General features: G+C 36.9%; 1 protein-coding gene across 1 annotated transcript; it reads left to right on the plus strand.

Moving 5' to 3' along the window:
• The first annotated feature begins 961 nt into the window (after positions 1-961).
• Positions 962-11,972, plus strand: commd1 (copper metabolism (Murr1) domain containing 1). The gene is made up of 3 exons (XM_053477749.1): positions 962-1,159; positions 3,749-4,036; positions 11,267-11,972. The coding sequence occupies exons 1-3, from the start codon at positions 962-964 to the stop codon at positions 11,372-11,374; spliced, it is 594 nt and encodes a 197-aa protein (XP_053333724.1). The 3' UTR covers positions 11,375-11,972.
• Positions 11,973-14,668: the final 2,696 nt, after the last annotated feature.

The raw sequence follows: 14,668 nt of genomic DNA on the forward strand, positions 1-14,668 counted from the left end.
GAACTCAAATCATCATAATAATGAAAAGAAAGAAAGAAAGAAGAACAGGAAAAAGAAATAAATAGACATAAAGAAGAAAAAAGAAAAAGAAGAGAAAAGGGAAAAATAATAGAAAGAAAGAAAAAGAAAGAAAGGCAATATATATATATATATAAAGAAAATAAATCAGAAAATAAAAAGATGGATAGATACTGTATAAAGAAGAATAAAAAATACAAGATATAGATAAAACAAAGTTAAGGAGGAAAAATTATGGAAAGAATTAAAGAAAGAAATAAGAAAGCAAGGAATATTAAAGAAAAATAAACAGGTAAAAAGAAAAAAGATAGATATAAAAAAGAAAATAGAAAAATAAGAGACAGAGGTAAAAAACGGAGAACGTTAAAGAGGCAAATATAATGGAAGGAAAGAAAGAAAGATAGAAAGAAAGAGAAGAAAAATGCATATGAAACATTATAGATAGATTTAAGTAAAGAAAATCAAAATAAGAGCTAAAAATAAAAGATAAATAAGACAAAAATAATGGACAAGCAAAAACAGAGACAAAGAAAAAGAGTAAATAAATTTAAAGGAAGTATGAAGGGATGCAAAGAAGAAAAGGAAAAAGAAAAAAGGGAGATAAAGAGTTAGAAAAATACAAGAAAATAGCAGCAAATATAAAAACATTTTTTGAGGGAATATGAAAACAGAGGACAGAAAATGAAAAGAAAGAAGAGAGAAAAAGAAAAGAGGAGAAAAGGAGAAAGGTAAATAAATGGAGAAAAGGGAGATGAAGAGATGCAGTGGAGGAGAAGTGAAGAAAGAGAAGGAGGAGGAAAGAAGAAAAGGAACACGTGAAAGAGAAAAAGAAAGAAAGGGAGAATTTATAACAAGCGTCCAGCTTTAGGGGGCGTGTCCAATCACCACGCGGCGAACTATGACGTAACCACGCTCCGATCACCTGACCTTGCGGGAGAGTCACATGACTCTCCGGTGGGAAGCCAACATGGCGGACGCGGAGGCTGTGAAGGCGCTGAGCGGGTTACTGGGCGGAATCGCGCAGAGGGTTTATTACGGGAACTCGGAGATCACGGAGGAGCTGCTGAAGGATGAGCTGTACCCCGGTGTACCTCACGAGGAGTTCCGGGCTCTGTACGACAAAATGAAGGGGCTACTGAAGGTAGAAAGTCAGGGGGAAGCTAACGGGGTTAGCAGTGTGTGCTAAACTACAGAGGTCTGGGTTTGGAATGACGAGATGAACTGAAGCTAGTGAGGACCGTTAAAGACTAGTCCAACACCAAAACACTCCGCGCGCGCACGCGCGCACGCGCGCACGCACGCACAATAAATACATTTCCTCTGATTTAATGTATTTTTAATAACAAAAATGAAAAATAGAATATTAAAATAATTAAAGTGTAATTTACAAGATTCAGATGTAAAAAAGATACCCAATTAACTATCCACAGTTAACAGAACAAAGAATTAATATAAGATAAACAGTGTAAGCTAAGTAACAAGCAAAAATATGTAAATAAATAAATAACAATAGACAGAGTAAAACTAGCAAACAAATAAGTAATTTTTAAAAAAGGGGGAAAAATAAATAGCAGGGGGGGAAAAAATCAGTGTTCCATTTATTAAATCTGAATTTCGAGACAATAACAGAGAAGATTTGTGTTTTTTTCTAGTAGATTTAAAGAGTTTAAAAGGTTTTGTACTTCACAGAGAAATGGCGATATTTCAGAAAGTTATTTATTAAAATTTACATTTATAAATGTAGAACTTTTATTAAAATATAAAAGTTGGTAATGTATTCAAGTGACAAGTTACTATGGAAGAAAAAGATTATAAAATTGTCATTTAATGGGAAGTGATAAAATTCATGAATAATAAATAATTTTCATAATAAAATAATCTTTTACCTAAAAAAAAGATGAGAAATTAGATTTTTTGCTGGTTTCAGAATGTACATAGATGTCCACATATTTTGCAGTTATGGCATTAACAGGATAAATACAGTGTAATTCCTGTGATTGAATAATTTTCCCACCAGATGTTAAGAATGACGTCATTGACTCTCATTACATTTATTATTTCTTCCATCTTTGGTGAGCACCTTTTGCATGAACATATCCGGGGAACACTGGGAGCGAGGTGGGAATACACTCTGGATGAGTAGCAGGCAATTTTTCCACCTTCCTTACTGATGATGTTTTTGTGATGAGACGCAGTGAGAACATAGTAGTGAGAACGCAGTAACTCGAGTTCAGGGTTGAACCAGGAACCCTGCCTCTGCGGACATTGTCTTTCATGATTTTCCGGTAGAGCGCAGAATTCATTGTTCCATTAACTATAGCAAGTTATTATCTACTGTTTACGTACAGTTATAGCAGTGTATACACAAGTGAGTTTAAAAGAAAACACCATTAGCCTCTAGATGGCAGTGTTTATTCTTCTTTAATTCCTCTAGCGTCCCTGTGGCCTAAATTACAGTGCATTGGAAACGTATCTGCCCCCTCCTGATTAGGGCCCAAGCACTATCACAACAGCCCAATGACGTCATGGTGTGTCAAGGGCTCTCTTGTTTTCTCAAGGATGATACATTTTTTTTAAGCATCCAGTGGTTTTGGGGTCTTAAGATGCTCAATAATTCATGAAAATCATCAGACAGGTTGGAATCTGCTGCCATTAGGACGCCTGAGTGGCTGGGCTCTGGGCGTGGCACGGGGCCCTCACATGAGATTGTGCTGCATGGCTCATACAGACTTGCATGTATATGTTATAAACAGGTTTAATCTTTAGAGCTCATTGAGCTAAACAACTTTCGCAATGCGTGTCATGGGCTCAGCTCGACAGGAAGTCGGTTTTTAGGTATTGGGTCGTTAGCAAAATGCACCCGATGGAATTACATATGATCTCAAGACATTGAGGATGCAAAATTGCAGAGGGATTTTTAATATATTAATTCAATATATAGTTTAATTACTTCCTGTGTGACATCACATTGAGTGGCATCATGTTGAGTGACATCATAGTGTGATGCTTCTTTTTTTCCCCCTGCATCTAGGACTTTTTGGAGGTCTTAAAGTAAAAAAATATAAAGTCTCCCTTTATAAAATTGTCATAATATTATTGGTACAGTGGGGCAAAAAAGTATTTAGTCAGCCACCAATTGTGCAAGTTCTCCCACTTAAAAAGATGAGAGACGCCTGTAATTTTTATCATAGGTATACATTAATTATGAGAGACAAAATAAGAAATTAAACACATTCTTATTTGCAAAGTTAGAGTCATATATTGGAGTCATATTGGAGTCTGAACTTTTACTAGGCCACTCCAAAACTTTTATTATTTTTGTTAATTTATTTATTTTTTCAGGTTTTTGAGATACCCAGACACTAGTGTGTATTCTGTTGCAAAACCACTTCAATAAGTTTACTTGAGCTTCAGGTCACAAACTGATAGCTGGATATTCTCCTTCAAGATTTTTCTAGTAGAGCGCAGAATTTATGCCACACACCCACCACCGTGTTTGACTGTTAGTATGATGTTCTTTTTATGAAACACTGTATTAGTTTTATGCCAGATTTCATGGGACGCAGACCTTCCAAAAAGTTCCACTTTTTTGCCTGTAGACATATTTGAAGACCACATGGATTATTTTGTTTCAGTACTAGTCATGATGAAATAATATCTTATATTTTTTTATTCTTAATCTCTCTTATAAACCCCTCTCTCTTCGTCTTCTTCTTGGTCTTGTGCTCAGTCTGTAGCCGTGGCAGATATGGACCAGGCCCAGCTGGAGGCGTTTCTGACCGCTCAGACGCGTAAGCATGGTGGCGGCGGGATGACCTCGGAGCAGGCGGCGGCTTTGACGCGTTTCTGGAAGGGACACCGCGCTCGTGTGCGAGAGAGCCTGCTGGCACAGAGCCGCTGGGAGCCTGCGCTGAGGGGGTTGAGCTGGAGGGTGGACCTGCAGACTGCTACCAGCAGGGGGCAGACGTCCAACAGTCCCGTGGCTCTGGTAGAGCTTGAACTGGGACGAAATGGCCAGGTGAGAGTAGAAAAAAAATCGCCCCAACATGAGGCTGAGTTACTGCTGCCACATCAACGCTCGTGATTTGAGGGTCGTGACAACAAACCGACAAAATCGATAACTAAACATAGTTGGTCATGAGCGGTAGAACATAATTTGTCAAGTCATAAAAACACATTTAACTGAAATGGAGAAGCAGAGAGAAATCAGTCAGACCTTCTGCACAGTATGGGAACACTTTATTTCACACTACACTACTGGTCTTGTGACATACAGAAAGTTATTCCTTCATATGATTTCTCATTTGCTTGTGGAGGAGACACCCGCCGCGTTAACAAATTTCTCCTCTTTGTGTCCTCACTTCCTGATTTGGATGGTCAGTACGTCCTGTGGACTGACACAGCGGTTAGCAGTTTCACAATGATGACTAAGCTCTGTGGTGCAGCTAACATGCTCTGTTGTAAAATCTCAATAATGTATTCATTTCAGTATTTTAGCAAACCACATGTTTGGGTACGTTACCGTACTATGACGCGGTTTGTTACTTTAATGCAAATTGTTTTCGATGGACAGTGCAGCTGGATTGAAAATATTCATAGAAGCGCAACTGAGAGGACTCCATTGATGCATGGGAGTCACTGGAAAGTCAGTGTTAAGCAGTAAGGGGTACTGGCAGCCGCTGTGAGCCAGTTACTCCCAGCGAGATTTAGTTATAGTCATTGGGAGTCACTATATAGTCAGTGTTTCAGTGATGGTTACAGGGAGTCAGTTCGGGGGGGTCACTAGGAGTCGGTGACGCGGTTTTAATGGATGTCACTGGGAGTCCGTGGCAGGGTGGGTTTTTTTTTACTGGGAATCGGTGGCGGGGTTTGGGGGGTCACTGGGAGTCGGTGCCAGGGTGTTTTTTTTTTTTTTCTTTTACTGGGAATTGGTGGCTGGGTTTGGGGGGTAGCTGGGAGCCGGTGGCAGGGTGGGTTTTTTTTTTTTTTTTTTTTTTTACTGGGAATCGGTGGCAGGGTCTGAGGGGTCACTGGGAGTCGGTGGCGGGGTGTGGGGGGGAGTTCACTGGGAGCCAGTTGGAATCAGTTCGGGTCACTGCGGGAAACTGGGAGTCAGTGGGAGCGACAAGTGCTGCATGACCGGTTAAATTCGTGGACTGCTGATCTGCTTGCCCTCTTTCAAAAAGCACCAGCTGCCCCTGGCACTGCTATGAGAAATGTTTGCATGGGACTACATTTTTTAGATTGCTTAGGAAAACACATGCAGGAAGTTTACTCACGACTCAGACCACTACTGTTTCCTCTTGGCTGCTTTTGCATCACAACATTCACCTCAGAATGAGTACACTTCCTGTGCAAGATGGTCTAGCTTAATTTTCTGTTCCAGGGAGTAGGGTGGTAGAGAGAGTTGAATAAGACTTTTTTTTGACTTTTTCTTTTTTTTCTTACCTGCTGAGACCTCCCTGCCCCCCATTTCCTTCCAGCTGCTGTGGTTTAACTAGTCTAGTGAGCATTAACAAAGACTGATTTGATAATTTATTCTCTCACTTCCTCTTCTCTTCTGCTTAGGCATCATTTAGGATTTGCTTGTACTTGTGGAGTATATTTGTAAATAAAATAGAGCCTTGACCTTGACCCATGACCCTGTCGCTGGTTCAGCAATACCTGACCACTCCAGACTGAGAATAAACATCCCACAAGAGCTGCAGGTTTGGAGTTGCCCTGACCCAGTCGGCTAGCTGTTACAATTTGGCCCTTGCCACAGTAGGTACAGTTACGATATCTCATTACAGTGTCACCTGGAAGTGGGTGGGATATATATTAGACAGCAAGTGAACCCATTAATTTCTGAAGTTAATGTGTTGGAAACGGAGAAAATGGGCAAACGTAAGTATTTGTGCGACTTTGACCACGGCCAAACTGTAATGGCTAGACGACCGGGTCAGAGCAAGTCCAATACCGCAGCTCTTGTGGGACAGTCCTTAGGAAGGAAAACCCGGTGAATATAGAAGAGTATAATACAGTCGGTCTCATTTAGAGGTGTCCTTCTTATTTGTAGATATTATGGTAAAATCATTTAGTTCATTGGGAAATGCTAATGTACTTAACTTTTTCGGAAACTCAGTAAAGCAAAATCGTTAGTGGTCTGTACAGTTCCTCTTTTATTTTCACACATCTTGGTGCTCCTTCCGGTGTAGCAGGGCCTTTCTATTTAATATATATATACAGTGAAACCTCGGATTACGAGCTTAATTCGTTCAGGAAGTGGGCTCGTATTCCAAAACACTCGTATCAAATTTAATTTTCCCATAGGAAATAATGGAAACTTAAATTATTCGTTCTACAGCCCAAAAAAATAAATACATAAATATAATTAATACAAAATATAAAGTAAAAATAAAACAAATTAACCTGTACTTTACCTTAAAAAAATGTAAAATTAAACCCCGACAGATAAGGGTTTTCGTTTGTGCATGCAGAGTGTATGTGTGTAAAATGTGCGCGCGCACACACACACATTAACGGATAGACCGTTTTTAAAACCATTTAAAAATTAGCAAGGAACATTCCTAGTCACACTCACGTGAGCGCATACTAACAGGATCACTGCTGTAAGTAAAACAACAACAACAAAAAACAAATTAAACAGCTCCTCACCTTTGAAAACAATCGCGACAGAGAGAAGTTTGTGTGTTTATTTGGCAACCTGAGAGGAGGGGGGATGAAGGGGGGCTCGCTCGCGTTTACGGCCCCCCTTCTCTCAGGTTGCCAAACAAACACACAAACTCGCTGCCTTACACAGACACAAACGCGCACGCAAAAACCCTGCAGGCACTAAGACCCAGCAGGGGAGACGATAGGTCTCGGCTTTACAGCTCCCCTTCTCTCAGGTTGCCAAATAAACACACAAACTCTTCTCTGTCGCGGCTGTTTTCAAAGGTGAGGAGCTGTTTAATTTTTGTTGTTGTTCTTGTTGTTGTTGTTTTACTTACAGCAGTGATCCCGTTAGTATGCACTCACGCGAGTGTGACTAGCGCTGTTCCTTGCTAATTTTTAAACGGTTTTAAAAACGGTCTCTCCGTTAATGTGTGTGTGTGTGTGCGCGCACACGCACATCTCTCTCACACACACACACACACACACACAGCGCGTGTGTGTATTCACCCAGCAGGAGAGACGATTACCTACAATTCTGCTGCAAGAGAGAGAAAAACCGTTGGCTCACTTGTGATGACGTAACGCTCGTTGTTAAAACAAGAAGCGCATGCGTGAAACATGATACTCGGTGCTCGTTAACTAAGACAATGCTCGTTTTTCAAGTAAAAATTTATTAAAAATTGTTGCTTGTCTTGCAAAACACTCGTAAACCACGTTACTCGTAATCCGAGGTTCCACTGTATATATATATATATATATATATATATATATATATATATATAAAATTTTTTTACAATATGCTATAAATCCAATATGATATTAAATATAGACTGGCAAAGTCCACCAAGTATCTATGTATAGACTGAAATCTATAACCACTGATGTGAACTACCACAATATACTTACAGTTTAATGTTGAACATCTACAAGCTCATCTGATCATACGGTTTTTCTCTTTTTTTTTCTTCTCACTCTCTCGTTTAAAGTTTTAATAAGACAGTAATTTTACAGTGATATGAACAGCTTCAGTTTCACGAGGAAAACTGTGAAGACATTGTGTATGACTGTGTATCTGACAAATAAAATTTGAATTTGAATTTTGATAAAAGTTCCCAGCATTACAGCGATTCCTGGTAGAGCGAGTTACACACACACACACACACACACACACACACACAAAAAAAATGGCAAGAGATTTCTAGAATGGATTTTAAAATAACAGACACTCCCTGTAGTCTTAATGAGGCTTCAGTCCGATTCTGCTGAGTCACAGCCACAATTTTGATGATCATGCTGATGCTGTTTTGATCCCTTTGCAGCATTTTTCCTCCGTAATGCTGGAGGAGCCATTACAGGAAACTGGGATGCATTAGCAGCATTAGCGCCCATCAAGTATCCAAGTTTTGTTTCCATTTTTTCCTCCCCCCTCCTTATCTGCACATTTAGAATTCTTTTTTTTTTTTTATTATTATTATTATCATCATCGTGATGTCTGTGAGACAACAGACACAGAGCAAAGCTCAGATTGAGTCCTTTTATTTTTTTAAATTAATGAATAGTCTTGTTTCTAGATAGCAGCTTTAGTGCTAAAAAAGGGGATTTGAGTCTAATGCTTCAAAAATAGCTATTTTCTGTTTATAGGGAAAAAAACCCCTCCCTGTTTATAAAATTACTGATGTAACGTTTTAACACGTAATTCCTTACATGTAGATCTATTTAGAGTTGGGGAACACACCTGCTTAATTTTATTTTCTGAACTACAAAATACATGTCGGCCAAATCTGATTTTTAGGCCTGTGTGAACACACAAATGTTTATCAAATCAAATCAGATCTGTATCACTGTCGTACGTGATCCTAGATCATATACTGTGGGTGTATATATATATATATATATATATATATATATTTATATATATATATATATATATATATATATATATATATATATATCTCACACACACAGTATATGGGTCGCCACAGTGGAATACCCAGTCCGCACAACAACTTGGCACAGGTTTTACGCCGGTTGCCCTTCCTGACCCAACCCTCCCATTTATCCGGGCTTGGGACCGGCACTGCATCCAGTGGCTGGGGGGTTTGGGCACTGGCTGGGAATCGAACCTGGGCCTTCCGCATGGCAGGCGAAACACACACACACACACACACATATATGTGTATATATATTATATACAGTATATATAGTGGGGCAAAAAAGTATTTAGTCAGCCATAAAGATCTCGACCACATAGAAATTCTTTGGAGGGAGTTGAAAGTCTGTGTTGCCCAGCGACAGCCCAAAAACATCTACAAGAACGGGCCAAAATACCAGCAACAGTGTGTGAAAACCTTGTGAAGACTTACAGAAAACGTTTGACCTCCGTCATTGCCAACAAAGGGTTTATAACAAAGTATTAAGATGAAATTTTGTTATTGACCAAATACTTATTTTCCACCATAATTTGCAAATAAATTCTTTACAAATCCTACAATGGGATTTTCTGGATTTTTTTTCTTATTATTTTGTCTCTCATAGTTGAGGTATACCTATGAAGAAAATTACCGGCCTCTCTCATGTTTTTAAGTGGGAGAACTTGCACAATTGGTGGCTGACTAAATACTTTTTAGCCCCACTGTGTGTGAGTTTGTGTGTTCAGAATATAGCCTTCAGATCAGAATTTATGTGATCGATTGCCCCAGTTGCATGTGCAGAGTGCTGAAGTCTTCAGTCAGCACCGACAGCGCACAGATTTTATAGCAGTGCTAGCAACAGCTGCTAAAGCTTTCTTCCTTCTTTTTCGAACGCCATACAGCCGACTGACTGCCCGCGGTTCGCCAGAGCGAAATCCCAAGAGTGTTTTTGCAGCTGTTGTTTTAAAATAAACGAGTGATCGCACAAGTTTGACTTGTTTAATCCAGTGGATGTGAGCAAAGGGCGTATAGACGTTCACATACCTGCCACTTCACAGGACGGCCGTGTCAACGTCAGATAAAGTCAGATAAACATTTGTAGTTATGAATGTAAACCGTCATGACGTACAATACTGACAGGACAAAAAAAATTAATCTGAATTAAACAAAGTGGGTTGTAATGTGAACATAGCCAGCGGGTTTTAATTTATGTCTAAGCCTCTGCTTTTAGCCTGACACAAGGACTCCTTACCCTGAAGTCAGGGGTTCAAAAACAGGAAATGTCGACTGTCAAATGTAGGCATGAATTCAAAAGACAATTTGACAACAAAAATAGTGAAGACTTTTATATAGTTGAGAAGATGTGTGTATGTAATAGGAGATGTGCATGTTTTATTATGGCGCTTGATGGGTTTTTGCAAATGCAATTGACAACACCGTTCCTGGAGAAACTGTTCCAGAACACCCGAGCTTTTAGTCTTAAAATAACTACTGACTGCTGCTGTTGTTAAATAAAACCTAATACCGTACATGTTCTTTCATACTTAAAAAATAAATAAATAAATCAATGTTTCCAAATGTCCCAAAATGTTTGACTGGTCCTGTGTCTGTCTGTCTGTCTGTCTATGGATTTCTCTCTCTCTCACTCTCGATCTCTCTCTTAAATTCAGATTTAAAAAATGTTATTTGTCACATACACAGCCATATACAGTGTGATACACAGCGAAATGCTTACATGACTGTTTATGACCTTGAAAGTAAATGCTACAGGTATAGTAAATCTGGAGATGTGTGTGCAGTGACGTTGGTGATGCGGTTATTAATATTAAATTAATATAATGTACATTATACTATTTTTCTTTTCCTGAACTGTGGATACATTTTACTGTGTGTGTGTGTGTGTGTGGGGGGGGGGAGACAGAGAGAGAGAGAGAGAGAGAGATAGATAGATACAAAAGATCGGTCAAAAGTTTGGGATCACTTAGAAATTTTATTGTCTTCCATGGAGAAACACCTGAAATTAGTCTCAATAGAAAATATAGCAAAAGAACAAGGCATGCTGACGTTGTCAAGATTGTGATGAACGTGTTCTTCAAACTTTGCCTTCATCCAAAACAAATACAAAAACAAACACCACCTTTTGCAGCAATTACAGCCTGACAGAGCGCAGTCAATTTCAGCTGTCAATTCTTCAAGATAATCTGTTGATCTCACTCCGTGCTTCCTGGAGCATCTTCCCACAAGATGGATCGGCTTGATGGAGTCTTCCTCCGCACCACACGGTCACGCTGATCCCACAGCAGCTAAACAGGGTTCAGATCCGGAGAGTGTGCTGACCGCTCCATTACATTTAGATTTCACTCAGGAAAACTTTAGTTGTTAAAGTTGTTGTTGAAATTGTTTTTGAATTGCATGAATTTTTTTTTTCTTGGAAAACAAAGAAATTCGCAAGTAGTGGAGATGTATGTAAATATATAGATTAGTACTGTGGGCTAGAACCTTTAGGGTCGATGGTTTGATATGTTTATTTAGTATTCTTTTTATCTTATTATTTTTTAAGTAGACAGAAAAAAAAAAATCTGCTGCTTATTTGAATGTTCAATGGTGGGTAAATGGTTAAAGGAATTGATTAAAGATCTTCAAATGTCAAAAAACTCTCTTTTTCTCTCTGTCTTTCTAAGGACTCGGAGTTTGTTTGCGTGGAGTTTGATGAACTGAAGATTAACCACGTGCTAAAGAAGATGTCAGAAATTCAAGAAAGCATTGACAGCATTGTGCACCACAGCTAGAGCGAGAGGGAAAGTGCAAAATTAGAAACAAAAATCAGAAAATGCATTACTTTACATTGCTTATTTACATTCCATCATGGAGCTGTAAAGAACATTTGTAACGTGAGTAGCGCTTCCTCTGAGACGCTCTGCAGCGGACACCTCTGTTTCTCTTGGTAGCTCGTTCCATTAAGCGTCTCTCATATCTCCTTCAAAGTTCCCGTGTGTGTTTTTGGAGCTTAGATTCTTTTTCTGACATTTGGTTGAATCAAATTGGCATTTATATGAAAAAAAAATTATAATGCATGCAGTTGCTGTGATGTAAATATTTAATACCAGCGTGTGCCAAGAACAAACGAGCAAAAGGCTACAGCTTCCAAAAAACATAAACTCCATCAAATATTTACCAGCAGTGCTGCCTCAGTGAATAGACTGCCGGGCTCCAGTAACACACAGTAACTCTGTGTTCCTTAAGTATTTTGTCAGAAATGAACTGATAAAATAAAGAAAAAAAATGTATGAATAAACAGCGACCTTTACATGTTACTGTAAAAGTGAAAGGAATGTGATACACAATGTGTATGAAATAGTAAATAAAGTGTTAAATACATTTTGAAAATTGCATGTAATAAAGTAAATATATGTAAATATTTATTTTATTATTGCTAAAGGTGGACTGTTTAATTTAGTATTATTCTCCATAAACCATCAGGAGTAAAGGCTAGCTAGCAATGGCTAAGTGCTAAGTCAAAAAGTCATGAAAATAAAAAAAAATAATGAAATTTAAAAAAGTTGCTAACTTTTATTTACTGATGACTTTCTTGTTATAATGGCCTTTGTTTGGTTAAAAAAAGAATGTGATGCACAAGGTGTCCAATTTGAAAGACTTAAAAACTGTTAAATAATTGTTTAGAAATTCATATATGATGAAGTTTACTACTAAAATATAAGTAAAGTTACAAAACCAGGCATGAGCTTACACACCTGCTAACATCGTAGCTAGCTAGCAAACTGAAAGGAAAGAAACGTGATGCAAGTTACACTCCTTTAAAAAAAAAAAAGGCAGTTTGACAAAAACATGTTAAAATGTGTTGGCTCAAGCGGTTATGGCTGTGGGTTACTGATCAGAAGGTTGGGAGTTCAATGTGCCAATTTGCCACTGTTGAGCTCTTCAGGAAAGCTGTGTCCTGGCTGACCCCAGCTTCCTAACTGAGATTTGCAAAAAATTAAATTCACTGGGCTGTAAATTACAAATAATTAAGCTTTTTTTGTGAGAGCTAGTTAGCAAAGACAGACTCTAAGTTTAATGAGAAGCATGTGTATGAATCACGAAATTGCGAAATGAGAAATGAACTTACATGAACAAGTTATAGCTAATCAAAGCTTAACTTGTTAAATATTTGTTGCAAGAAATGGTGTTTAAGAGTATGAGTGTGTGTGTATGTGTGTGTGCCCTGCGATGGATTGCCACCCCCCCACTCTACACTCCTAACACTACTAGATTTGGCTTGCAATAGTATTGTTTTTTTTTACATATGTCTTGGGTAAGGTTATACAATATATCATATATATATATATATATATATATATATATCATATATATATATATATATATATATATATATATATATATATTGTATTTTAGTAACTTATTTTATTATATACCCATATATATATATCATAATTTACATATATCATATTATATAAACTACCATTCATTCTTTTTTTTTTGTGATTTATTTTCTACATTCTACAACAATACTGGGGATTTCAAAACTATAAAATAACACATATGGAATTAGGTAATTACGTAACAACAACAAAAACAACAGTTAGTTGTTATTTTAAGACACAGAGGTCAGCCTTTCTGTAATAGTTCTTGCAAGAACAGTATTGTGCAAAATCCGTCAAGCACCATAATAAAACTGGCTCTCATGAAGACCATCCCAGGAGGGCGAGACCAAAACCTACCTCTGCCACAGACGAGAAGTTCATTTAGAGTTATCAGCCTGAAAAATGACCAATTAACAGCACCTCAGATTAGAGGCGTTATGAAGTCTTTACAGAGCAGAAGTAGCAGAAACATCTCACCATTAACTGTTCAAAGGAGATTAATGCATTTTTTGGATGCCTTCAGCATTCCTTTACAATGTAGAAATAAATAAAAATCAGGAACCATCATGGAGTTAGAAAGTGACCCCAAACTTTTGAACGGTTTGGTACATTATATTATATAATATATCATCATATCATATTATGTTATATTTTGTATAGGTTCAATTCCTAGCCAGGTTCGAATCCCACTCTGTGTGCGTGGAGTTTGCATGTTCTCCCCGTGCATGGTGGGTTTCCTTTGGGTACTCCGGTTTCCTCCCACAAGTCCAAAGACATGCAGATTAGGCTATTATAGTATATCATATATCATTATATTATATCATATATCATTATATTATATTATAAATTACATTTTATCTTATTTTATACAAAATATTTGTGATATATTCCATATCATATTTCACAAATATCATATATATTATTTTACATTATAACATCTATCATATCATATCTATTATATAATATATTATATTATATATAAAATTGTATCTTATTTTATATATATACCATATCATATTTCACATATACACAGTATATATGATACTGTATATATACAGTATATATGTGTATATATTTCATTTTAACATTTATATATATTATATTATATTATATTATAAATAAATTTTATTTTTTATATACCATATCATATTTCACAAATATCATATATATTATTTTACATTATAACATCTATCATATCATATCTATTATATAATATATTATATTATATATTAAATTGTATCTTATCTTATATATATACCATATCATATTTCACATATACACAGTATATATGATACTGAATATATACAGTATATATGTGTATATATTTCATTTTAACATTTATATATATTATATTATATTATAAATAAAATTTATTTTTTATATACCATATTATATTTCACAAATATCATATATATGATACTGTATATATGATAGTGTATATACAGTATATATATATATATATATATATATATATATATATATATATATATACTGTGTATTATATTTCATTATAACATTTATCATATATCTATTCTATTATATTATATTATATTATATTATATTAGACTACTTTCAAATTCTCAGGTATGTCTAAATTGAGCCTTTTATCTGTTACTTCCGCCTACGCGGTGTGGGCGTGACCTAACCTCCCCTAAACCCCGCCCACCCCTGCGTGTAGTCTATTGTGCTGGACTCTACAGT

The sequence above is a fragment of the Clarias gariepinus genome, chromosome 18 (genome assembly GCF_024256425.1).
Source record: "Clarias gariepinus isolate MV-2021 ecotype Netherlands chromosome 18, CGAR_prim_01v2, whole genome shotgun sequence".
Classification (NCBI taxonomy): Eukaryota; Metazoa; Chordata; class Actinopteri; order Siluriformes; family Clariidae; genus Clarias; species Clarias gariepinus.